The 26,446-nt window shown below is 47.1% G+C and overlaps 1 protein-coding gene across 5 annotated transcripts in view; it reads right to left on the bottom strand.

Moving 5' to 3' along the window:
- Positions 1 to 256: 256 nt before the first annotated feature.
- Positions 257 to 26,446, bottom strand: part of LOC112562409 (G-protein coupled receptor 161-like) — an 80,448-nt gene continuing 54,258 nt past the window's right edge. Inside the window, exons 1-2 of one of the 5 annotated variants that reach the window (XM_025235665.1) lie at positions 21,567 to 22,860; positions 257 to 4,515 (exon numbers count right to left, since the gene is read on the bottom strand). In XM_025235665.1, coding sequence (XP_025091450.1) covers positions 3,013 to 4,515 — 1,503 coding nt within the window. In that variant the 5' untranslated portion in view covers positions 21,567 to 22,860 and the 3' untranslated portion in view covers positions 257 to 3,012. Of the gene's footprint in view, positions 4,516 to 10,023; positions 10,607 to 21,489; positions 22,861 to 26,446 lie in introns of those variants that run through there. The other 4 variants (XM_025235662.1, XM_025235664.1, XM_025235666.1 and 1 more) reach the window with 4 other exon arrangements.

Here is a 26,446-nt window from a genome sequence, read left to right as displayed (position 1 = left end):
TATTATTTTGTTCTGAATATCAGTTTGTACTCGAAACAGTTTTGTTCTGACCAACTTCTTGTCCATCTTATTTTGATAATTTTTTCTGATTTGTAATATTTAGAAAAACTGAACTAAGAAACCAACATACTTCCTGAAGGTATATAAAGATAGATGTTCGTCGCAGTAGTCAACAGTTTTCCTCGCACCCTCCACCTTTCCTTCCATTTGCATCCATTTTGTTTTCTTTCGCGTATGCACAAATACAACTTTGCTGTAATCATTAGACATGACTTTAATGTTGACATATGCATTTTACATAATACTTACACAATACATAAGTACAAAAGGATTTGGGTATTAAACATGATTTTTTAAATATGATACATTGATTGCACGTGTTCGGATTCTCCAAATGGTACAAATATTTCACAAGAGTCTTTAGCACACAAACAGCCACCAAAAAAATACTAGACTGTTCACCAGTGATTGAACACTTGAGACAACAGGATTTATCGTGTATATTAGCAACTCCAAATGAGAACATGTCATCATGACAGCTGAAGAATGTAATGTCACGCACAAAATACAATCGAGACAAAATAAAACACTCGTCAAAACGTGTGAAAAATTCAAGACAGGCAACCAGGAACAATTCTGTAAAATTTGGTCGACTAGTTGAGGTCACGGCCACACGTCTGAATATCACACACGTTCTTTCAACTGTGACCAGAGTTCTTACAAATGACAATGCAAGCTGGAATAGAAAATGTCCTATTATTAAGATTTAAGGACCAAATTGTTCTGTTCCAACCAATTCTCTCTCTAAGTCCTCCCAACCCCCTGCCATTAATCACAAAAGAATACAGTTCAGCGCTAATTTCCTCCTTTCTACAGCTAAATCGCCATTTATCTCAGGAACACCACCGGCAGACTAGAAGTTAACTCAACCCTTCCCAAAGACAGACGAATACAAATGACTGGGACAATTAATTCTTTGAATCCTTTCTCTTGTTTAAACTGTGTTTGGTGGCCAAGCAGGCGCCTTATGGTTTGTCTTGGCTAAATTCCAGTCTTTTCGGAAATAAGTTGAAATTTTTATTAAATTATTACCCTGAGGTACAGCTCCCGTTATGGCACTGTATACTTCCCGAAGTATTTTATCAGAAACATTGGTCTTCGCTCTGCAGATCGTAGCAAATCTTAACGAACAATATTGCAACGAAACATTTAAAAATACATGTACATCCATCATTGTTCAGCTCAAGAAAAAGCTAGAAAACATTACATTTCATGCCTCATGTTAAATTTTTCTCTTTAATCTCGTCATGTGAATGAATATCCGATATCTGTGTATTCTCAAATCACATGCTTGATAAGTCCAATGTTTATGTTATTAAAATTAAATTTTCAAATTACTCCACAAAATTGAAACCATGATTTTTAAGAGTAAAATCTCGAGCCTTTGTCTCGAATAGTCAAGATCTTAAAAATCAAATGTCAAGTTTTCAAACATGTAACCAAAAATATTTCTCAGTCTTTATGAAAACATTTCCACGTTACGATTAAAGCTTTTATCAGACAGAAGGCAAACAAAGACAGATCCAAGGGTGAGACAAACACTGCAGAATGTATCAGTTTGTACACAAAATAAAATTTATAAAATCAGTGTACTAAAGACACGTGATCTGAATTAGAAAAATTCCATTAAACCAATCGAGGGTGACCCCTGAAAAAAATTGTACAGAAGCTGTTTTGAGGCTGCGTGAAGTGTCTGCCAGGCAATGGCATCAAAGTGTGGGTAGACCCCACTTCATCTTCCTTTGATGTATTATTCTGTTGATATATTATTCTGTTGATATATTATTCTGTTGATATATTATTATTCACTGACCAACATGTGAATGAAAAGAGTTTGTACTTAAATGGAGGTGTTGGAGACTGTCTGTCCACACCACCTGCGTGTACCTGCATGTGCGTTCGTGTTCCTGGAGCTCTACAAATGACATCTACATTATGCAATCGTAAATAGTCCATAATACTGTTGAACACATCGAGTATTTTCACATCCTTCATTTCAGCTCTCAAAGTTGACCTCACAACATTTTGTCCAGTTCTTACTGCGCATGCGCTGACACCCCACTCCCACCTTCTCGAGGACATTTATTTCCACAAAATGTTTTCATTTATAATTGAGCAAATATGTTATAAGCAAGAAACACGCGGTTAAGAGAGGTATAAAAGTACGAAAATATTAACATTTTTCGAATACAATATTTTGTTTGTATACCAGGTGAAAAAAAAAATCACTTGGACAGTGTTTGTCACCACACACCACAAAATATTTGTTTATTACGGCAGTGAAATGAGACGTGAAGGCTATGGCCACACAAATGTTGTAAAAAGTGTATATTGGACAATAAAAACACAGACACACAACCACGTTTACAAATTTAACCACTGCTTTTGTTTGGAGAGGCGGTGGAGGCCCAGAAATGAAGGGCTCCCGGATGATTATGTCAAATTATTATAGTTTCTTTTCTTGACCAGCAGCCGGATAATTCTTGACAGTCACGAACACTGGACAAGACTTCATCTTTCTTTCCTTCTTCGTGGTTTCCTCTTCCCATCCTTTGCATCTTCCCGTCTGTAGTCTTGGTTACCACATGTAGAAATTATTCACAAAATTCATGAGCTCTGTGATTTAGTAGGGGGAGGACAACCAACCAAAACATTCCACGTATAGAAGCTGCAGCGGTCAAAGGTCACGGGTATGCACAACCCCAACAAAATAGTTCTCGTTTTCTTTGAAGCGCTGGGATGACAAGTTAAAAATTCGATCATAAAATATTAACCAAACAATTATGCGATTCACTCTTCACTCGACTAAGAAGCGCAAACATTTCATCAGCCGGAGACACGCTCTTTCTTTTCTTTTTAGTTCCAGGAGAGAAAAAGGGAAGATCACAACCATTTCTCGCTGGAGACACTAGCCTCGGTGGCTAAAGTTTGAATGAGTTTCAGGTCAGCCAACTAAAAGGTCAAGGGAGTGGACGTGTCATGCTCAAAGGTCACAGTGGCACCTGTCACGGACGCGCCTCTGGCAGCTTTGGAAGTGTCACAACATGGCGCCTCGCCCTCCTCCTGGATAGAATGACACTCGCCATGCGAGAACAGTTCCTCGTAGGCCGCCGCCATGCCTTCGCTCTTGTCTCGCCCCTCCCGGTCCCCCCTTTCCCCTCGGTCACTGCGCATGCTCCCCACCCGGCGAACCACCCCCGGGTTGATGGACTCGTTCCGGAAGCTGCGCTTGCGCGTGAGGATCTTGCGCAGGTCTTGCCGCGCGCTCTTGCTCCGGAAGACGTACACCATGGGGTTGCACGCGCTGCCGAACATGGCGGCGACGGTGGAGATGGTGGCCATGACCGGGTGAATGGGCACCCATGGCGCCGCAGAGCGGATGCAGATGACAACAAAGTACGGCAGCCAGCAAAGCATGAAGGAGAAGAGGATGAGGAAGCTGGTCACGGCCGTCTTCCACTCCTCCCGCCGCATCAGCAGACTGGAAGAGCGACTTGAGGTCTGGCTCAAGCGCCGAAGGATGGGCACGGCTGAACTTCGGCGGCGCTTGTTGATGGGGGTGCACTGCCCGGCCACGATGGCCCCAGAACATGCAGGAGGGTCGGCCTCTGACTGGATGGTGGGCACGATGCTGCTGCGGCGGGTTCGCTCGCTGTTGTCGCGTGCAGCGCGGAAGATGCAGGAGTAGGTCCACAGCATGGCCACCATGGGCAGGACGAAGCTGAGGCTCACCAGGAACAGCGTGTAGTAGCGGTCGGCTGGCTCGGGGCTGGACCACCACACCGTGCACACCATCTTGTTCACCAGGAACCGGAACTCGTTCCACCCGAGTAACGGCGGGATGGAGACGGCGAAGGCGGCCACCCAGATGCCGACGATGAAAGCCCAGCATCGTCGCCGCGTCATGCGCATGGTGTAGTGCAGCGGGGTGACGACGGCGCAGTACCTGTCCAGCGAGATGACCGCCAGGGTGAAGATGCTGGCGCTGACCAGCAGGTTCATGGCCAGCCCCGTGCACTGGCACAAGAAGTGTCCGAAGGGCCAGTCCCGCCGGATGAGCGAGACGAAGGCCACCGGCATGACGAGGACAGTGAAGAGACAGTTACACAGAGTCAGGTTGGCCAGGAAGCGGTTGGAGATGCTGAGGCTGAAGCGGCGGCGGGAGAAGACGAGAAACACGAAGGTGTTGGCCAACAGACTGCAGATGAAGACGATCAACAGCACCGTCGTCAGCACCGTCACTTCCGTTGGCGTCATAACGGCTGATGACGTCAGGGTGCGGTTCCAGCAAGCCATCTCCGTCTGATCAGCCAGTTGGTCGGTCGAGTCTCCCAAGCCGTCGTCCTGCGAGCAGCCGAAGGTTGTGTGGTTGTTGAGGATGTGCTGGGGGGCCAGCGAGGAGTTGGTCTTGATCCCAGACATGTTCTTTGCGGCAGTTTCACCAAACGGGTGCATCTGCAAGTTAAAAGAAAAAGTTGATAAGCTTCAAGACGAGGGGGGTCTCTCTCTCTCTCTCTCACACACCCTCCTTTTCTTCTCGACAAACACAGTCGTCTTTCCTTCTCTTTCTCTCCATTTTCCATCTTCTCCCGCAGTTCATCACACCTGTGTTGTGTTCCAAGTTCATTAGCCTCCTTCTCACTACTGACACAGTTCTAGGAGCATTGCGGGTGTAGCAATAGAGCGGCTCTGATAGCCTTGTAAGCACACAGCGTGCAAACATAGCACCTGAGCCAGTCAGCTAGCCTCACAACCACTCAGTTTACAAACACAACACTTGCAGGCGTCTACTAGCCTTACAGGCTCCGAGCAGGTGGGGTGGTGCGCTGTGGGAGAGGTTAGAACTAGGATTGCAAGCTGCGGCCAAAAGCCATCAAACAGAATTCTTCATTACATCGACATCAGTCAGCATTTAGGGAACCAGCAGAGTGAAGATACACGCTTGCAGGCTACAATCTGTAAAAGAAAAGGTTATTGCCCCGAGAGTAGTCTATCATAAACTTTTACATCAGATGTTGTCTCCCTTATTCCCATCCACCCTTGCGTACGCGCGCGCGCACATACACACCTGAACCTGTAGGACCTCAACAAGCTGAGACAGTGGCTTTCAACAAGAGCATCCTCACCCAGCAGCTTGAGCCGTTACTCCACAAAAATGTTTGGTCATCAAACTCGGGAAAGCTTGTCACAAATTTCTAGACCTCACATGTATCTACAAGTAATAACCCGAGACTTGTGCTAACCCTGACACGTGGTTGAACTTTTCTCTGCATCCCAACTGAGGAAAGACCGCGATTATAAGAAATTACATGATATCGGGAAATAAATTAATAAACAACCATCGAAAGAGCTGACAACTAGGGGTAACATGGTGTGACCTCTTCCTCCTCTTTCAGCATCCTTCAGCCCACCATATGCCGCAAACTCGGATTTAAAGTGCGGGTGGATTATTTCTCCTTGATACCTTTGGAAAACATGTTAGTCGTGTCGACAGGTGTCCGCTATAAAATACAGATACAATTCCGCATGAGAGGAAATCCACGTTGTTAACTGAAAAAAACTTTTGAAAAATCGTAACCAAATCGGTTGTTTAGGATAAAAATCAACCAACAGTCAAGCTGGGTGGTCCCCTTGCATCAGAGGACGGGTGGAGACCTGCGACAGTCTCCTGTAGGTCCAGCAGCGACACTTCTACACAATCAGTCAGGGCGGGTACATTGGTCTCCTCTCTAAGACCCTCCACAGTCGGCCGCCATCTTGCTTCCATCGACAGAAGCCACCTCGCCGTCTGAAGTGGGGTCAAGGACAAGGACAGCAGTGACCTTTCCTGATCTCTGCCATTCTTGTAGGTGGCGCCTCGTGCGCAGATCAACGGTCCTACCTACCAGACCTCCAGCGAGAAAAAGACGAAATCTCGTGCAATCACGAGACACAATGGAGTGGAGTGTGTTACTGGCACCCTGCCACACTGTCTTATTTTGATACAACGTGCGAGTCTTCAGATCGAGGCTGTCCAGGTTTTTTGGGGTTTTTTTTACCTCTCATAAAAACAAAATACAAAAGTCTGATTTCCGGAAGCTTGGCGCTTTAGGCACGAGATGTATTCTCTTAATTTTCGCTGCGGGCGAAGCTTATCTGCGAGTGATGTTGTTATCTGGATGTTGGCCAACACCCGTAATGACTTGGCTAAAGCTCGTGTAACGAGGGCCACCCTTTGATGCCGCAACTTTCTTACTTGGTGGCCTGGGGCTCAAGGACTCCAACAGGTCAGCGGATTTTCAAGCAAAGCGCAGTTTCACATCTGACAAAGAACCTGGATGTTGAAATACCGAACGAAGAAATTATTTAAGAGGCGGTTGAATTCATGACAATGTTATCAGATATGAGCAGAGAACTCATGGTTTGACTAATACGGACCCAAGAACACGGACATGCTCAACAAGATGTGGAATTCGTGGTGCCACCCTGGGAACAGGAATACCGAGGTCGTCGGGGTCACAGCCAATGAGAAAGCTGGAAACATTTGAGGGTTTGTGGGAATGTCTGTTGTCCGACATGGGAATGCTTTGTGGGCGTGTATCTTGAAATGAGAGGTAAGCGCGTGTGGATTTCCACCCACAGTTTCAAAAAACAGTGTCTGACCCTGTCTTTTACTTTGTCATAGAAACAGAAGTACACCCCATCAAAAGTTTACATTATAAAGATATATCGGAGACGACTCTTATTGTCACGGATTTGCTACTAGTAGTATCAGATTAGTTTCAGAAACTGCCTGTGCAATACCCTCTTCTTCCTCTCCTCATACCCCACGTACCCTGCCTTCTCTTCTCTCCAAGGCAGGTCAACAGCTCATGTGATCTTTGTGGAAGTAGTCTTCCAGTTTTTGCAGATGCTGACAGGTGAGCACGTGACCTGGAGGGGTGAAGATGAAGAGAAAACATTTTAATCACCGGAAGCTTGGGAACCTCCGTGTCTATTCCATCCTCCCCCACGGAGGTGAAGAATTGTCAACAAGGAGGGATTGTCGTCCATTCCAGGGAATACCTGGCAAAGTTTCAAAAGCGAGCTTTCATTTAAGGGCACAGAACTTATTATTAATGTTTAAAAAAAATTAACCTTAATTTGTTGACGCAGTACTTCCGCCAAGCAACCTTGTCCGTTTGTTTACACTTGTTTACAGTTTATCCCCTGCTGAGTTGATTTGTTTAACATTTACCACAGAAAATATTTGCTAGCTCGTTCAAGACTAATGACATGAGTGCACGAAGGAGTCGTACAGGGGGCTGTCTTGGCACTGGGAGCCTGCCTTTGACTCATCCCAGAAAACCTACCTGACTCGTACACATCGACCCTACGGCCACCCGGTGCACCCGAGCCCTGCCGACATCATCAGCAGCCATGTTTTGGCCGTCTGTGGCATTGCTGGCGCTTCTTAATGGCAGTTTCAGATGTCGGGAGTGGGTGGCTGGGAAAGAAAAGTGGGATTTTCACCGTGGTTCTTATTGTCATGGTGATGAGCTGTCAAAGCTCAGGTGTAAATACATCGTCAGAGAAAGAAGCGTGGGAGGCTCGACAACAAAGTTCTCATCCAACGTTCCCACACGCCTGCACTCACACACACAAGACCTACGTTCGCAGACGCTCGTAAATAAATATGGATGTTTACAGGGGAGAGACGACCACCGGAAGACACCCATCAACCGGCATTGCTTTTAAAAAAACCACTGGGAGCTACCCGCAAGCTCATTTGTTGGTGCAGGTAGCAAAGAAAACACAGACCACAGTTTCACCTCACCTTCCTCCTTCACCCCATTCGCTGACCCCATTACACTCAGGTCGAGCTGACCCTTGCTGCTGCACTCGACGCACCTTATGCTTTCCACAGCTGCGAAAATTCTTTCTAAAGTTGCTTTATTGATAAATTTGGATGTTTTTCTTTTCATCCAAAAAATTCTTTTAAGTTAAACTCGCTCATCCCTCGGGCGAAACCGGACAACTGCCTCGTTTTCGCTTGCAGCAGGAGAACCGATCACATGGAGGCTGCTGACGACACACAAGACGTGCGACTGCAGACAGTTAGTGACGACGGTTATCGGGAGGATCACATCCATCACCTCAGCTGACTGAGGATCTGCGGCCAACGAGACAGCGAGTAGGAAGGGGAAAGCCAGGGAAGAAACAAAGTCAATCCATCATCCTGATGATCTGTAAAGTCGCAAAAAAGGAAGGAAGAAAAAAAATAAATAACGGCTAGAGACCAGAAAGTAAACACCAAAAATTGACGTGTTGAAAGATTGGCTTTCTTGTTAAAAATGGATAAGGAGAAGGTGGACAGGGCGGAAACATCTTGTTGCCAGGCGACCCACGTCACATTTGCACCTGAGCATCGCCGATCCTTTATTTGTCGGAAGGTTTCAAGAGCGGACCACTCTCACACTGAAGCCTCGGAAGTGCGCTGACGTCTTCACAAGCACACCCACCCATCCATCCATCCATACATCCACCCACACCAAAGACATCTGGAAGTTCCATTAGGACTGCAGGACGCCCCTCCTGCCGACGTCTTTACCTGCTGATGACGATGGCAGGCACGTGCGGGGCTGGAACAATCATGGCGAGGGTACTGCACGGCCTGCTGAGGGCGAAACAACAGGAAAAACAAGATCTCCACATGCACGTCCTCCTCCCACTCACGCGCGAAGCCCCGAAACTTGTGAACAGTGCGCCCAGGTCAACCACCAAGCAGCCCTGCAGCCAACAACCGCCTTCTCACAGTTGAAATTTGAAAACACGTGCATCTGCACGCCTTGCCCACGGACCGCGAGGCTTGGCTGCTGTCGTGGGATTTGACGAGAGTATAATTTATACAAACTTCTGTTTTACAAGTCGTTTTCGTTGTATTTAAGAAAAAGACGGAGCCAGCAAATAAGACCACATCACGGTAAAACAGTCAGCCCTGTAAACAAATGTCCAATGCAGAGAAAGAACAGCGTGCCTGAGGCGAGATCTGAACCCACGGCACCCAGTCCTCACCGTATTTGTGATATTCACTAAACTTGCGCACCGGACCGCCTGAAGAAAAATACAGGAAAAGGAAAGAAAGGAAAAAATAATAAAGACAGAAATGAGAAAAGTTACTGAGGTGTTTCAAACTGTCAGGCACGCTGTGTATATAGTCTACTTGTGATGACAGTAACGGGTGGCTAGACTGTGGAAGTTGGGATGATTACGGGTACTGGGTACGGGTACACTGGGCACTTACTGTGCTACCACTGAGATATTTATTTGACTCATCCTAATGGCAAGGTCTGGTAGTGTACACGTTTTTACCCGAGATGGATACAAATTTTATATCGAACTGGTTTCCTGGGTCTTCCATAAGCAACTCCCTCCTTCCCTCCTGACTGTAAGCAGAGTTTCCGTTCCGCTGCGAAGAAAGAATTCCGCAAAAGAAAGATTTGTTTCTTACACCCTCCGCGATCTTAACAAAAGCCTTTTCTTTCATGAGTTGGCCACATTCAAGGGGTCCTCTACTTCCTAACGGCAAGAGATGTCTTTGACCTTAACCCGCTTTCAACTCTGATGAACTCTAATGACCCCCTCGGGCCCTGACCTTCAATACGTTTTTTTTTCCTTTTTATTTTCTAAGTGAAGACCTTCTGTGTGTGCGCCTGACTGCGTTAATGAATAGTTTCGTCAAAAAAAAAAAAATCCCCAACAACAACAACAACAAACTTACGGCTTCAACCCTGGATGTTTCTCATGATTAATGACAATTAAAGCTAAGGCAATGTCCATGATGAGGCAAACACACGTGTGTATATATATAAAATATGGTCGTCGTCAACTATACAACTTTTGTTATTTGTAAAAACAGTTTGAGGATTCGCAGTGCGAAAAGGTCGTGTCTAAAAGAGACAAAAAACATCAACAAACCAAAAAGTGCAAAAACGAGGAACAGACCTTGGAGACCCGGTGTCTGCTCCCAGAGTTTGTATGGACCACCGTCGCCTCCTTAGTCCGCCATTGAAAACCACTTCCCGGAACCGGCGCGAACTCGTCTGGTTCGGTCTTGTGATCAACAGGCCACGCTGATGGAGATGGGAGGGGGAGTGAGGGAGAGGGAGGATCGACGCTAAGGTAGGCAGACCTGCCCCCTCACCGCTTAAACAGGTCAAAGGTCGCATACCCGCTGCGTCGATCCGGTTCCTCCATACACACCCTCACCACCACCACCACCCCGAGAATAGTACCGGTGGACCAACAGCAATTGTTCGGCAGCTGGAACCATTCACGACAGGAATGAATGAGAGGCAGTCACCCATGAGATACCCGTGAACGCGCACGACGAAAAAACCAGTCATTACCAGTCGGATCTGGTTTGTGGCAGATCGGACACCCAGCATCCACCCGAACATCGCTCAACACAAAGGATGGGACACTGGCCTCGTTTTATAGAGCAGTTGACAGGGTAGAGTTCACCTAGCCAGAAGGTCAACAGAAACAGGAGTTACATAAGACGGTATATGTCACACCTCGCACTCATACGTCACTGACATCCAGGTAAACATAAAACCGAAAACTAACAAAATTTGTCAACAAAACTTTCTGAATTTTGCAAAGACTGTAAACAAGAAAGGTTCACTCGTTCACTAGGGGACTTCAAGAAAAACAACACTAAGGTAAGTTTGACCGATGGTCCAGCTACTGGCGCCATCTACGTCACACAACAGTGACATCACGAGGCCCTCCGGTTACCTGGATGTTACACAAGACAGTTGCACGGTCAACGACCCCCAACAAGCTTCTTACTGAAGCCGCTTAATTAGGACGGGAGGAAGAACCCACAGACGTCCATGGTTGGTTGGATGGCAACATGAGTGGAAAGTGCTGCCACCTAGGTGACTGAGCACAGTCAGGGGGTAATAACCGGGTAACAGTAGATCGTGACGGCCAGCGAGTGTCACATGTGAGCTCGGACACGAGACACTGGTAGATATACATCTACCCTCTCTCACCCAACTACACCCCAGTCACGCTGCGCCTCGGGGCCTCCCCCCGGCATCCATGTCATTGTTTTCTTAATTGTGCTGACACCATCGTCAATGGAGGCCACCCGATGTTATCATCGCCGCCTCTGTGGTCGCCATGTAACGAGAAGGCAAAATATTTCATGAAATCGGGTTTTGCGCAGTTCACTAGCCAGTCCCCCCTTTGTCAGCCCTGTAAACCATTCCACTTGTTTTCTCGCTGATGTGCACCCACAATCTTGTCCAAATTACAAAGAAAAAACAAGAATCCGCCTTCTGCCACCATTTGCAACAACGACGACAACAAAAGGTCAAACCGTTCTGAGGGGCAGTTCCCACCCTCCTCCCTTTCCCTCTCCTCCAAGCCACGCTACCCTCGGATTCATCTGGTGAACGAGTTAGAAAAACAGCATGGGAGACACAGGGGCGGCAGGAAGGAGGTCCTGACAGACTGCAACCAGAGGAGGAAGATGTTTTCACCATCACGACGCCCCTACTACCCTCCTCCTCCTCCGCAACCAAAACACTTCCTCCCGAGCATCTTGGGTGAGAACAGAAGGGCTGCCGCCTAGCGGTCGTAGAACTGTCAAGTCAAGGTGGCAAGGGACATGACCCGCCGGTTATACTCCTCCCCCACCCCTTGAAGTTCGGCCACCGGTCTGTTCTACGCATGCGCAAACAACGCGGTTGCCAACCAACAAACTTTGGCCTCAAAGGAACATTTCCTGTGATCAATCATCCTGGCAAAACAAAAAAACCTACACCTAACCCTGAACATGTTTTTTAAAACCCGCAAGAAGAAAGTAAAAATCAAAACGTGAATACCCAATGAAAAAAAAAAAAAGTAGTCGATGGAAATCGATCCTGTCAACTTCTGATTCAAAACTTTACCGATTAACCACCTACAAGACAGCTCGGCTTGCCAGGCTACCTGTTATTTTATTCCAAGTACATTTCCATTGTTGACCAAAAAAAGGGTCTGCGCATGCGTGGCAAACTTCCTGCAGAAAGTAAAGTGCACAACCCGCGGCAAGGGCGACTTAGAGGGGCGACAACGAATGGTCGGTCGGATGGGTGGCCGGAGATGAGCGTCTTGTCAACACACTCTCACCGCACCCCGAAAATAAACACATGGCTGACCCCTACAAAAATACAAACACCGCATATCCGCGTACGCTTGTAGGGAAATCGGTTTAGAGGAATAGAAAGAAGGGTGGAGGGGCGGAGGGAAGAAAAGATAGATAACAGAAGACGAAGTATCGAGACACACACCCTCCCCTACGTCAACGCCGAAAACTATTTCAAATAATTGGCCTCGTAGTTCACCCGACAACGAATGACACCCGTGCCTGGAACACGTGCACACCGCGGACAACAACAGACAACAGTCGGTAGTCGTTGTAGGAAAAAGAATTATTTTGTGTTGCGAGGGAAAGTGCTCGCCTTGTACACGCGGAGTTCATCAGACGGTCGCAGGGACGTCAAACCGCGGCGTCAGATAATCCTGATAGATGGCAGTTGAACTGATTATGGCACAGACAGTTTTTACTTGTTTCTCCCAACTTAATTATGACAGACAGCCAACGAAGAACAAAAAAAAAAAAAACAAAAAACAAAAAAACAAAAAAAAAACAAAAAAACAAAAAAACAAAAACGAACAAACAAACCAACAAACGAACAAAAACACTCAAAACTGCATCCAAGGAAACTGGGAATACTCGCAGACACACACACAAACATAAACATCCGCATCATGTGGTTCTTGTAATATTTTCTCTCCACCTTTTTTCAGAATATTTCAGTTGGAGGCCGAAGCACACGATGTGATTATCGGGGCTCATCTTGCCGATGACTGGTTTCACCAAAGCAGAAGCCAGATGTGTGCGCCATCTTGTCGACGGCCTGTCGCTCATCGGAATTCGACAAGATGGCGAAGTGATGCACTCGATCACAACAAGCAAAGTTCCTTTTCGGGAACGAAGAAGAAGAAAACAAAGTGAGTGAGAGAGTGAGAGAGAGAGATCCTCCCGTCTTTGCCGAGGTCAGTCCGACTAAATATTGACAATCTTTGCCCAATCGTTCCTCTCAAAACCCGTTTTATGGTCTTTACTTTCCACCCGCTCTTCAGTCCATTAAGACACCATAAAGATGGAGGTAGTGTACACTTTCTAGAAACATCCTCCTTCCACAAGCCAGATGCATGATGGGATGTAGTCACGAATCCTTCTGCATCGCTGATGCACACAAGTCGGATCCCGGTCTTACTTTTTCTCACAGAACAACATTTCATCAAAGACAGAGGGAAGCAGGGTAGCTTTTTCTGGGGGGTAGGGGTGGATGGGTTCGGGGGGACCAAAAGGTCTGAGTGCCATGGAAACGATAGTCAGAAAACACTGGAGAGAAACAGTGGAGGACTGCACTGTCTGGAACTGAGTCAACATGAGGAGGGTGTGTGTCTCGGTGGTGAGACAGGAATAAGGTGGGAACCGGACACCGGACAGTCCAGCGCACAAACACACACACACATGCACACTTACACACATGCGCACACACACAAACTCACACACACACGTACACACACACACCAATGATAGTTTGGCTCTACAATTGTGCTTCTAAACTTACATACATGCAAGAGGAAGAGAGAATGAGAAAACTGTTCCCTGCTTTAAACTAGAAACAAAGCGCGTGTCGTGAGCAGATGAATTATTTATTTAGCCCACAAAATACAACATCATAGTAAATAAACTGATTTGACTTATATGACTGGTGACAACATAAGCTACGAGTACCAGAGACACTCAAAAGATCAGGTGTGTATCACTACCACTATCACCTGTAACGCACATCAAGGTGTTACTGGCATTACCGTTACACCAGTCACAAAGAATCCCTCAGTCTGGGCACGGAGGACAGAAAAAAAGATTTTGTGAAAGTCAGTAGATGTCTGGCTAATCACACCTGGCATGGCGCCCTCCCAGAAGCAAACTACTCTCAGCAAGTGTTCATAACCCCGTGAACTACATCCATTATCTCTTACCTCCCTTTGCACGTTCTGCCAACGTTAATTAACGTCAGCCACCCCAGTTACCGGACAAGGTAATTCAATCAAAGACCCAAGAAACACCAGAAAACACAACGATACCTGTCAGTCTCGCCTTGACCTGACCCCAGCACGCCAGCCCCACCGAACTCCACACCTGGTCTGTGGACTGGGGCCCTTGGTCCATCTCGCCACTCCATACACATACACCTTGGTCCATCTAGTCACTCCACTTGACGACCTATTTCTCACTTTCTCAGCCGGTTGTGGCCGGTGTGGAGATGATGTACACCACAAGGTAACGCGGCTGGCCTTGAATCGCCCACCTGTCCACAAAGGTCAAAGTTGAGCCCCTGGGCTAAATTTAGAAAAGGGGTCACGTCGTCGGCGGCTGATTCCGGGGGCAGTCGGGTGCCACGCACCCGAGGGGACGTCAGGGTAGGTGAGGGAGTCGGGTGATTTCAAGCGTGAAGGCCTCTTTCACGCACTTTCCCTCCTTCACACGAGATCACACGTTTCCGATGTGCGAGCCAGAAATGGATGATTGAACGATGAAGCTGAGATAAGAATTGTGGGCTTCGACCTCTCGCAAACCATTTGGCTCGCAACTACGGTAGTGTGCGAGAGACAGAGAGGAGAGAGACAGAGAGAGAGAGACAGATCATATTTTACCGACAAAGTTTCGATCGAAAATAAAACCATTTTTTTTTTCCCGCTGCAATATCGAACCTGTTCTCAACGACTTCAAAACAGACAATTTGTTGAATAGAGACTTCCTTCCCTTGACCTTACAAACAAACAAACAAACAAACAAACAAACAAACAAAAAAACAAAAAACAAAAACAAACAAATACTAACAAGCAAACTGGGTTTGTGCATGTACAACGCTCAAATAATCCGAGTCGACAGTGAATGGAATGGAAACAGTTGCTTGTCTAAAGAAAGAATAATCAGAGTCAAGCAGTGCACCCAAACACTCATGCACTTGGCGCACTTCGGAGACCTTGATCCGGGTGTCTTGTCGTGAAGCAAGTTTGCACGCTGGTTTCTGTGTGATAAATATTGATGTTTTGTGGGTACAAAGGAGAAGGTTCAAATTTCTTATAACAAACAAGGAACTTAAGTGCGCCACCCAATGAGCGGAACGCAGAAATCATGTCTGTGTGTGAGTGTGTGTGTGTTTTAAGAAGGCAAACATATATTTTAGAGATATACTGTGTGCGTGTGTTGTTTTTTTTTTCTGTGTGTTTCCCGGATGTGAATTTTTCCACGCCCACACTCTACCGGAAAATCTTTGCACAACGCAAATTTATTTTTCCCTTTATTTTGATGTTAACATGGCTTTCCACATCATAAGACCACCTGACCAGCCAAGTCTACAGCCAGACAGTTCTGAGACCCTGAGCTGACCTGCAGGATGAACCAGGGCCTGGCACCGGAATGTGACCGAGGCCCAAACAAACTGTGGGACTGGAGGGGTGAACTAGGTGAACAAGACCCTCCTGTTCCACGCCGGACTGTTATTTCCAACGAGCCCGAGGTTTCCTCGTCTGCATCATCAAGGTCGGTAAACCGCGCAGAATCAAAAAAAAAAAAAAAAAAAAAGCCGCTCCCAAGGTGAGGGTCTGCCAGGACAGGTGTTATCAGTGCAGGCGCATCGCTTACAGGGAGTGAAAAAAAAAAGAGAGTAAGTTCGTGTTTTCTCTCAACGCCAGTTCGGATATCGAAATGTCATTTTAAAGGAGAAAACTACTTTTGAGAAGCGAGTGCGCAGGAGCTTTTATCAGGTACAAACATCAACAAACAGACAACCGGATACAAACATCAACAAACAGCAGCCATAGACGTTCTTCACACAGTCCACCCGCTATCTACAGGTGCTGCAGCCCCACCCGTCCACCTCCAGCTGTAGCGAGAGGATGAAATGGAATAAAACCATGACAACTGTAATCTCTTATACAGGGATTTACCTCCCCTCTTACACCCAAACCTTTAGGTCTGTTCTTTCTCTGTAGTGTGTCTCCCTTCTCTCCCTCCTCCCCCGGCCCCACACACTTACGATATTTTCCGTTTAATGTAGAAAATCGATTCCTTCTCCATCCTCTGAATCCTGTCCATCATGTCGTTGCCACCCGGCTGTCCTCCACGTCTGTATCTCTCTCTTGTCTTGTGCTATTCATCATTATACAACGATTTATTTCCTCGCACACCAGACAACCCGCGGTTGGGGAGGAGGGGAGGAGGGGCGGCGGGACCTGTCTCTCAGTGCGGGTTATGAAGAGTTACATCCCCTCCCCCTCCCTGTCCTCATGGCAGGGGACACAACCAGCTGCCCATTCTCACAGACGTCATGTGAACATCCACTTCACCACAGCGCCCTCTACTCGATGAAAAAAAAACTGTGTAACAGTAAAGGTCAATCAAGTGGTCAGGGCTGATTATCCCCAGATATGTAATAGTTTGAAGGAAAGTAGAAATGGGCCTCACCGGTCTGTTTAGTTTATTTCTGGCCGCCATTTCTTACTGGCATTCTTTCGTCTATAGGAGCAGAGATGGAAGGGGTTAATTTACTCGTCTGATTCGCCTCGGTGTGACAGGAACATCCTAGTCCATACGACACCTTTATGCAAGCTACCCCAGGGTATCCCAGTCCATACGACACCCTTATGCAAGCTGCCCCAGGGTATCCTAGTCCATACGACACCATCATGCAAGCTGCCCCAGTATGACAGCCCCAGGGTATCCTACTCCATACGACACCGCCATGACACCTACCCCACACTGCGCTGCTATCGTAGGTCAACATCACAAACTGTACGACTGATAGCGAGCACGCACACACACACTGGGAAACACGAACTTCAACACCACACACACACAAACACACAAACACACAAACGGACTGCAATCCGCGAATTCTTGATCGAGTGCCGAAATGGCGGGAAGGGAGGTAATAAAACTCTTGTAAACAGGAGCAAAGGAATGGCTCCCTCCACCCTGCACCCGGCAGCTGCTGGCGTTGTCACACGTTGGGTAGAAACAACGTCTACTGCGTCTGCACCGTCGGAATGCGCGCTGGATGCACGGGCTGGCCGCCTGGTGGGGAGGGGGACCAGACGACAAGGGGGGGGGGGACAATGTGGCGAGTGACACCGCAACCTTTGTGTACTTAGTGAGTGAGCGGGTACAGCACGTGCGGGTGCTGTCATCCCCGGGATGCTCTGTTGTCCTTCTGTCCACCCTGCACCCTGGTGTCTGGTGTTGCAGCTCATCGCAGGGTGGCGCCCTGAGCTGCTCGCATCCTCAACACCTTCACTTCGAGGTCCGCTTAATTAAGTTGGCATCCTTCGAGCCCTTGATTAGGGGAAGCTAAGGGTCTGAGTCAGGGTTATAGCCATGGAAATTGAACTCCTGCCTTGTACTTATTCACTATTACCTATGTCTTTATTTTCTCACTATATCTTGTTCATTACAACATTTTCTTACATCTTTATCTGATCCACTTGTTAATTATAAATTATTTACCAGCAGATTCCTAATGTCGAATTTGTGATAAATAAAAACGAAATATTCTAATAGGAATCAGTCTGTAATTAATAATTACTACTCTATAATAAATAACGAAAGATGTATAATAAATATCTAATTAGTCTAAAACAAATTACTAAAAACTCGTATAATATTGGTAAGAAATGAACATGACTAATTAGTCTGGAGCAGAGTAGTCATCACCAAGACTATTTCATTTCGGAATAAATGCCGGTGGGTTTTTATTGACCATGAAGAACTCTGTGGATAAATGTATTTTAAAAAAAAGTACTCGGGGTAGGGGGTAGACGGAGGAACTATGTTCCTCGCTATGAACAATGTTCCTAAAGGAACGGCAGTAGCTGAAGACATTCAAACCTCGTGCATGGCGGTCTCATTAACATTCCGGAGCTCCCCTCAGGTCGAGTTTCCAGTCGGTCCTGTCATCTTTGTGCTTGAGTAGGTAAACTAATAGAAGTTGGTTTTAGGTGGAAACTGAGCCTCGTCTTGGCCATGAAGACTAGCAGACACAGACACCTTGCCCGCGAGTACTCATTTCTTGTGTCACTTCCCTCCCTCGCTCCAGACACTGTTGTTAATTATTTGAACATTATTCTTTCTCTAATTCATCCACCTCGATAGTTCTTCAATGCCGTCACGTGACTTTCTGGTGACTAAAACCAACAGACGACCCACAAGAAAATATTCGCTGAGCTGCGACCGTCCAGAAACATTCTTCTCATTCTGTCCTTTTGTTCTCGTGAGATACAAACCTTGAGGCCAACTCACAGAAGGAGTCCAAGACTGTGACACCATGGTTGACTGACAGGCCCACAAGGCTTGAGGTTCGAGGCTTTGTGTGGGCCACCGAGACAAGCTACCCACCCAACAAGAGAACTGGGTACCTGATGTAATAATAATGTTTATCCCACCATCAGACGAGGATTCAGACTCTTTTGTACATAAAGTCGAAGAAGCACGCACTTATCAGGCATCACGTGTCTCACATAACCACTCACCATCATTCAAATCACAACTTCAGCCAATGAGAGCGCTGGGAGAGGAAGACGGTCAGGGACAACATCTCAGGTAGGAAAGAGGACCTTTAGTGTCCATGACAACGGGATACGGAACAAACCGAAGATATCGTCCTTTTCCATGGGAAAAACAAAAAAACAAAACAAAAAAAAAAAAACAAAAAAACAAAACAAAACAACAAAACAAAACAAAAAAAACAACAACAACTAAACTTCAGGACACGACACAGTTTATTCCCAAGTGGACGACTTGCGTGTGGAACGGTGAGGATGGAGGGAATGTGATGAGGGGAGGGAGGATGGAACAGTTACAACTGAACACCTTCTTCTCCTTGGACAGACAACCGCTAGCTGTTCACTAGCAATGGCGGCACTGTGCTGGGAGGGGATGTCGAGGGGATGGGAGGTCACAAACACATACAAAACCCAACTTTGCTTCCGGGTCACGGAGTGCCTGGGAGGTTACGGCGGTTACGGGATACGTTTTGACCGGAATTTCCTGATCTTTGCCGCAAGACGACAGGACACAAAGGCACCGCGCACTCTGGCTGGCTGGCTGGCCGGCCTGGAGGCAGTGCAAGGAGCCCCAGGTGCTGTACAAGTGTACACGGCCCCCTGGTGTGTACGTGATGCCTTGCACGATACGTGATACGTTATGCCGACGTAGTTTCCGTCTTGGCAACGCTTGCACGCTCACGGCGTATGACCTGTGACCCTCAGAGTGTGTGCCACGTTGTGTGTGTGTGAAAGAGAGAAGAGACAACGCAAGGAGAGGAAGAAGGAGTGATGAAATGTATTCTGCGTGCGTGCGCATGCGCGTGAGAAGGTAAGAAAACACACGGGAGGAAACACGAGAGCGCGCGTGTCCTGACACTTACTACGCAGCCACACACACGTGCGCCGGGAATACAAGTAACCGTTGCTTCCACACACCAGTGACTACAACTTTCTCACCTTCTCCATCACCTCTCGCACCTTTACATCTCGTGTACTCCGTCTTGTCATTGCAGCAGCTGAGCACACTTTTCGCTTTTCAGCGCAAGGACAAAATGTATCAACAAAAAAAAAGTATGTTTTGCCTACCTTACATACTTATCATACCCTGAATACTTTGTAAATAACAGTCATCCTCTTTCTTTCTCTCTCTCATACACACACATACCCGCCTACACAGGTACCGAACATTGCGGTCTGTTATGCGCACCTGATATAAGCCGCATTCACCATTTAAAAAAAAGTTTTTTTTCTTAGGAGAGATATATAAGCCTGAGTGGTTTATAAGCCGTAAATATCTACATCATATCTACATCATGGAAGCTGCATCGTCGGCAGTTCGTCTCGAGCTCGGCATGACGAGGGTGTGTGCAGCAGCAGCTGATCTCAAAGCTTCTACTGTGTGCGGCTTTCACGTGAAAATGTGAACAGTTCACACTGTAATAATGTGAACAATTAACACTGTAATTGTATGAACAGTTCACGCTGTAATTATGTGAACAGTTCACACTGTAATGATGTGAAAAGTTCACACTGCAATAATGTTCATATAATGTCAATAATGTATCATGCTGTAATAATGTGAACAGTTCATGTTGTAATAATGTGAACAGTTCACACTGTAATAATGTGAACAATTAACACTGTAATTGTATGAACAGTTCACACTGTAATTATGTGAACAGTTCACATTGTAATAATATGAACAGTTCACACTGTAATGATGTGAAAAGTTCACACTGCAATAATGTTCATATAATGTCAATAATGTTTCATGCTGTAATAATGTGAACAGTTCATGTTGTAATAATGTGAACAGTTCACACTGTAATAATGTGAACAGTTCACATTCAACATGAAGCTCATCAAAAAATTAATCGAAATCTGACAAATCCTAAAACAAGCCGCAGGGTTAACCCAGGGGTCAAAAGTCACGGTTTACAGTGTGAAATTTACGGTGCTTCCGTGTTTCTCTCGTCTCGTTATCGTCTATCCTCAAACGCCTCCTCCCCTCATCGCCCATCTATCGTCACTTCCGCCCGTGAGTTTGTTACTAAGTGACGTCAGCCTTGTGGAGGACACGTGACAGCGGGTCTGACGCCTCGTGTGGCGACGTCTTCATCCCACGGCCCGGCGCGTGCAGCGAGTTGCTGCTGTTGTTGCTGTTGTTACCGTTGGCCAGCCTCACCCCGCGACATTTGCATCCAGAGGGGAAAGAAATGACGACCGCGGTTCTCCCTCTCCTTCCCTCCCTCCTTCCATCCTTGTGTAGTAGCGGGTGTTGGTGACAGACCACCAGCGGCCAAACGTCTGCGAAATGTTGTAGTTGTAGTTAGGTCCCGCTACTACGACCACAACACACCGGCAGTTGGTTCTACGGACACTTTGGAGTCGTTAGGTCAACGAGGACACCAAAGTCATTTCCGGGCATGCGCGACTGTACGACATTCCTACTTGACAGTTGTGTCGGGTGGACTACACGGGAGGGAGAGAGGAGGTGTTCACTTCTCCGCGGATTCACATTTTGACATTTCTACATACCACGTGCATGCTGAGAGGGAGAGAGAGAAGAATGGGAAAAGAGAAAGAAGACTTAATAAAGGAGTAACAAGTCTATGTGGAGGGAAAGCGCGCGTGCTTGCGCCGGGTATGTGTGTGTGTGAGTGGACTGTACACTGGTGTGTACCCAGTCTCTCACTGCTACAGTCGATGTGGATGCCAGCTGTTTCACAATATTTTGTGTCATATATCAGATAATATTCATCTATGTACAGTAAGTATCTGAGAAAATCCTACCTGTCATTCTGTTTTTCTCTCTCACTCCCTCCTTCATACACTTCTCTTCCTTTCATCGCACCTGCAGGGAATCGCACCTCTCACCTGTATCTGCACAATGATAGTCTCGACGGCCACCATGTCCACGTCACTCCTGGACATCATTTGCACCTGCCTCTGCCCCCGGGGTCCGCTTGAAGTCACTCTCCTCCACTCACTGGTCACCCCTACAGGTGTGCTGGCATCTACCTGTCCGCACACTCGCTCGGCTCTCCCGACACCAACACTAAACACTGCTCACGGTCGGGTGGCTGGAAATTTGTGAGTGTACCTGGAAAAACAGTTCACTTCCTGATTCTCCCCCCTGAGAGGCTTTCTTCGTTTTCGAGGGGAGGAGAGAATCTTTCGTTAGTGATCAATTTAAAAAAAAATGTCCGGAAACTCTTCGAGCTTTGCTGACGGTTGCTGAGGAAGTTGGTGATGAAAACGCTCCAGTTCACCCGATGAAACTTCTTGCAGCAGCCGCCTGGAGGTTCAGCCACGTGTGCATCAGTCCCCGGGGATCGCTGGTGTCCTCACGATGTCTCAGTGCGATCAGACTCCTTTCCTCCGAAGACTGTTCTTTGAAAAGTTGGAGTAACCTCGGGGGTGGATTGACATGGTCTGTCCTCCACTGGGAGGTCCGACGACTGGACGTTTTTCTGTCTTTTCTTTAGAATGTCATTGCAAGAATCCTCAGCACTGTTCTGCAGAAGTGGCTCTTGAGGGAAAATAAAATCATTTTCTCATTGTTGAATCTTTTTTCTTTGATGTCTTTGGAACAAAAAAGATTTTTTTTAAACGAAGGAGTTTTTTCTGAGGTCTGCTTGTTGCCGGGTGTCTAGTTACTGTCGCACTTGCAGCCAGTGAGTGCTGCACCTTCCCGCGGAGTAAGGATTCGTGCGCGGAGGTCAGCCCAGAGTTCAAAAGTTCGTGGAAGTCAAGTTGCTGGTAACCGCCGGGATGTGTGAGTGGCAGCGGGTGTGCACCTCCATCAGAGCCTGGCTCCGCACTCCACAAAGAACCGTCTGTCCTCCTCCAGGGCATGCACGTGCGCTTGTGTATATTTATATATCTTCCCTTGACAAGCGACTACCACAAACTGTGGCTGCCACCAACAAGTGTGGGAGCTTATATACACCAGCGTACCTCCACGAACTCTGACCCTGTGCGAGTGTGCGTGCGTGCGTGCGTGCGCGTGTTGGTTCCTGTGTTGCGGCAGACGGCGATTCGTCAGTCATTGTCTTGGCCGCCTGCCTCGCTCTCGCAGACTTTGTTCCTCCGACACTCGCAGGCCCAAGGAAGACAACTCTCGTCTTCTCCCCCTTACCCCCCACCACCACCACACCACCACCAGGCGGTGGCGCTCGTCTGCTCCGCGAAGCCTTTCTCCGTTGTGCCACTCCAGTCTTTACTTTGGTCGCAGTTATCACTGAGGTAATAGCCAGCCAGCTAGCCAGCCAGCCGTTGGTGCCTGCACTGATGTGAGGTGTGTGTGAGTGGGGTGGGTATAGGGTGAGGGGGGAGAACAAGGAGGGTGGTGGAGGTGGTGGTCGTGGGTTTCCCAGGGATGGGGAGTTGCTGTACTCGCTTTCCTCCCCTGGTCAGGGGCACGAGGTGTGTTTGGATGCGTGCGCGCGTGTTTCTCTCCCTCTGTCTGCCTGTGTGTGTGTGTGGACACGATGTTCACTGTCTTGAGTACTCGTAGATATACTGTATGTATGAATCTCTCCTCCTCACAAGCCTCCTCCAGTCTAGTTTCCGATGCACACAGTGTTGTTAACGATTCCGCTTTGTCATTCACAAACTTTTATCTTACTTTCCTTTCGGAGCGAGCATCGATGTGAACCTTCAAATTATAAGAAGAAAATGTTTTCATGTTGTAACCGAACAGGTAACATCTACCACAAGTTATTTTGTTTTCTTAAAATAAGGTTTTCATCACCGCGTGTGTTGTAGTCAGATGTTATAAATAGAACTTTGTGATTTACATTAGTAGATGATATATATAAACTAAATATTACGATGCTCTCAAACGTATCTGTGATAAATGTGACAATTGTAAAATGTGACAAAGTTAGTTTGTAACAAATAGAAAGGTAGTAAGTCCATGTATATAATAATATATAGTAAATAATGGTTGCCTTGGATACTGCACGTGCAGGACTGAGAGAGAGGCTGCTACAACAGACAGCAAACCTCCCAACTCTCCTCGTCTGTGACATGTTACATCGTGTTTTGTAACTCGACACAACACACACGAGGTTACACAAATCTTTCTCTGTTACAATATGGAAGTCGGTGTGTTATGTAACATGAGACAAGAGGAGAGAGAGGCTGAAACTCCTTTTGATGAACAGAGTTGTGAGAGGGAGTGAGAGTGAAGTAAGCAGGGTGATGCTAGTCATGTGACATACAAACAAACAAGTAACAGACTTTGTATGTACATGTGTGTGTGTTTGCATGTGTGTGTACGTGTGGTGGGTTGTTGTGTATGTGTGTGTGTAAGTGTGTGTGTGACAGAGCGTGCGTCTGTGTCATTTTTTGTTTCGTCTACTCAACAAGTAAACGGCGGATCCATTTCAAATTTCAATTCTCGCTCACATACCGTGGCGACCTCCCCCAACCCTCCCAACCCCACTCCTCCTCGCGAAACCTTTTTGTCCGAGAATTCGTGTTTATGGTTTGTTCTGTGGGCCTGAACTTACGGCAGTTGTGTGTAGCAGGTGCTGAGGTTGTAGCAGTCAACACTGACTACATGATGACTGTAGCAAGTGGCTGAGGCTGTACTGAGGGCCACGTCACACTGTCCGCACTTTGCGACAAACTTTAGTCCTCCACACGAGTTTCTATACTTTTTTTTTTTTATCCACTTCTAAGCCAACCAAAGGGTTAACGGTTTATTAACGGCTCGGGCCACCTTGTCCGTGACGTCATCACACCCGTCCTTGCGTCTTTCTCTCTCACACAAAAGTCATTAAATGAAGCCGCGGGAGGTCGGAGACGGGGGGTGGGGTGTTTCAATGTTTCATGCAGGGTTGTCGACCTTGGCCTTGTGTCGCTCTCCTACCTGTGAGTGAGTTTGGCCAGGTGAGGTGCTGACAGGTGAGGTGCTGACGGTGTCTCCATGGGCGGAGAAACCCAATCACTCCAAGAGAATAATTAAACAGCCTCACTCACCTACTTTCTATTTCCTGCGCGATCAGACATTCTAATGAAATGCTGACTAAGGTCACGTGATCCGACCAAAGTCTGTTTTATTTTCAGCACGTGCAGTCAGAATGCAAACGGACAAAAACACAGTTTTCTGAGCTTCGAATGCATTAATGAGAATGAGAGACACAGAGAGGGAGGGGAGAGGCAGAGAGAGAGGTGTGAGACACAGAGAGGGGGAAGTGAGACAGAGAGAGAAGTGAGAGAAAGACAAAGAGAGAGAGGGTGCGAGAAAAAATAAAATGGTGGCTAAAAATAAAACCCATCAAAGTGAAGCCGCATGTTGTCATCCCCCACAAATCATCTTCATAATTGCGTAGCCATCAATTATTTTTATGTTTAATTGTTCTCTCAGAACCTGGAGCCACATTTAGCTCAAGGGGCATTGGGAGCGAGGGAAGAAAGTATAAATTGTGTATTGGAGGGAACTTAGGGGAAGGATTACTCGGAACCACGAATGAATCAGTAACCGGGAGTGAGAGTGAGAGTGAGAGATAGAGACAGGGATAGAGCCGTCATGCGTGTGTCTGTCTTCTGAGCGAACAGGAAGACAGAAAGTACAGGGTCAGACGACTCACCACCTCAGCCCCTGAGACCCAGGCAGCGGAATCTTCCCGGGATGCGCCTCTGGCCACAGCCGCCTGCAGCAGCGAAAGGTCAGGCGAGGGTCAGCCGGACTTTTGCACACAGAGAAGGAAGGAGAGAAGCAGGGCTCTGCGCATGCGTACACCACGGCACCGAGATTCTCTGCAGCATCACGAGCAGCACGTGCAGCGTCATGCGTCACTGCAGCTCATGTCGCACGCGCCCCAACACAGCAACAAGTGGGATGTTCTCCAGATATGAGCAAAGGCTTTTAATTTATTGTTTGATTGATTGATTGATTGATACTCAAGGGAACTTTATTGTGGGAAAACAAAGTTTTTTGTTGATGAGCAATTCATTTTGAAACATACATAGGTAAGTGTAAACAAGTGAGTGTATTCAATGTAAGTGGTTCACTGTGTAAAGCACGCTCAGCCTCGATCCTGGTTTATCAGATTTCTGCTCCACTGTCGAGCTCACATAGCCGCTGCCTGTAGACCTCCCATAATAATCTGAGAGAGGTTTGTGTTTAGACAGGTGAGACAAGGTGTGAAGTGACTGTTTAGAGAGAAGTGGAAGAGGAGTGTGTTGATTCTTCTGAGGTAACGACAGTTGCTACGTCAAGATGGGCTCACAAAAAAAAAAAAAAAAAAAAAAAAACGATGTCGATGAACAGATGAAAGCAACTCAAACTTTATTGGAGCCAGGGTAGGGGTGGAAAAGTGCAAAAATAAGAATAACGGATGAACAGGAGAAAGAACCTGTATCCTCCCGATATTTTGTCACGACCTTCACATAGTTCCGACATTCCCTCGAACTAGTCTCGACGTGTTTCCGACATCCTCCGACATTCGGGGAAACATGACTGCAATGTAGTCAAGATGTGTAGTCAAGATCACATACAACCACCTCCTTGCTCCCGTCGCCATCGAGGATCCTCCATCGATACCTCGGTGCATGCGGCTCGTCAAAGATGGCGGCCGGAGGACCGGCGACCTGAAAGGAAGGAGCAGAAGCGGGTGGACACCAAAGGAGACACCTAACGAGGCAAACATGATCTCTTGTGAAGACGATGGATGCGAGTCTCACACGCCATCAGATGTGTATCCCAGCAACCTTCGCGCTCAAGACATGATCGTGT

This window comes from Pomacea canaliculata, linkage group LG4 (genome assembly GCF_003073045.1).
Source record: "Pomacea canaliculata isolate SZHN2017 linkage group LG4, ASM307304v1, whole genome shotgun sequence".
Taxonomy (NCBI): domain Eukaryota; kingdom Metazoa; phylum Mollusca; class Gastropoda; order Architaenioglossa; family Ampullariidae; genus Pomacea; species Pomacea canaliculata.
Note: the sequence above shows the minus strand (reverse complement) of the source record. Positions and strands in the feature narration are given on the sequence as shown.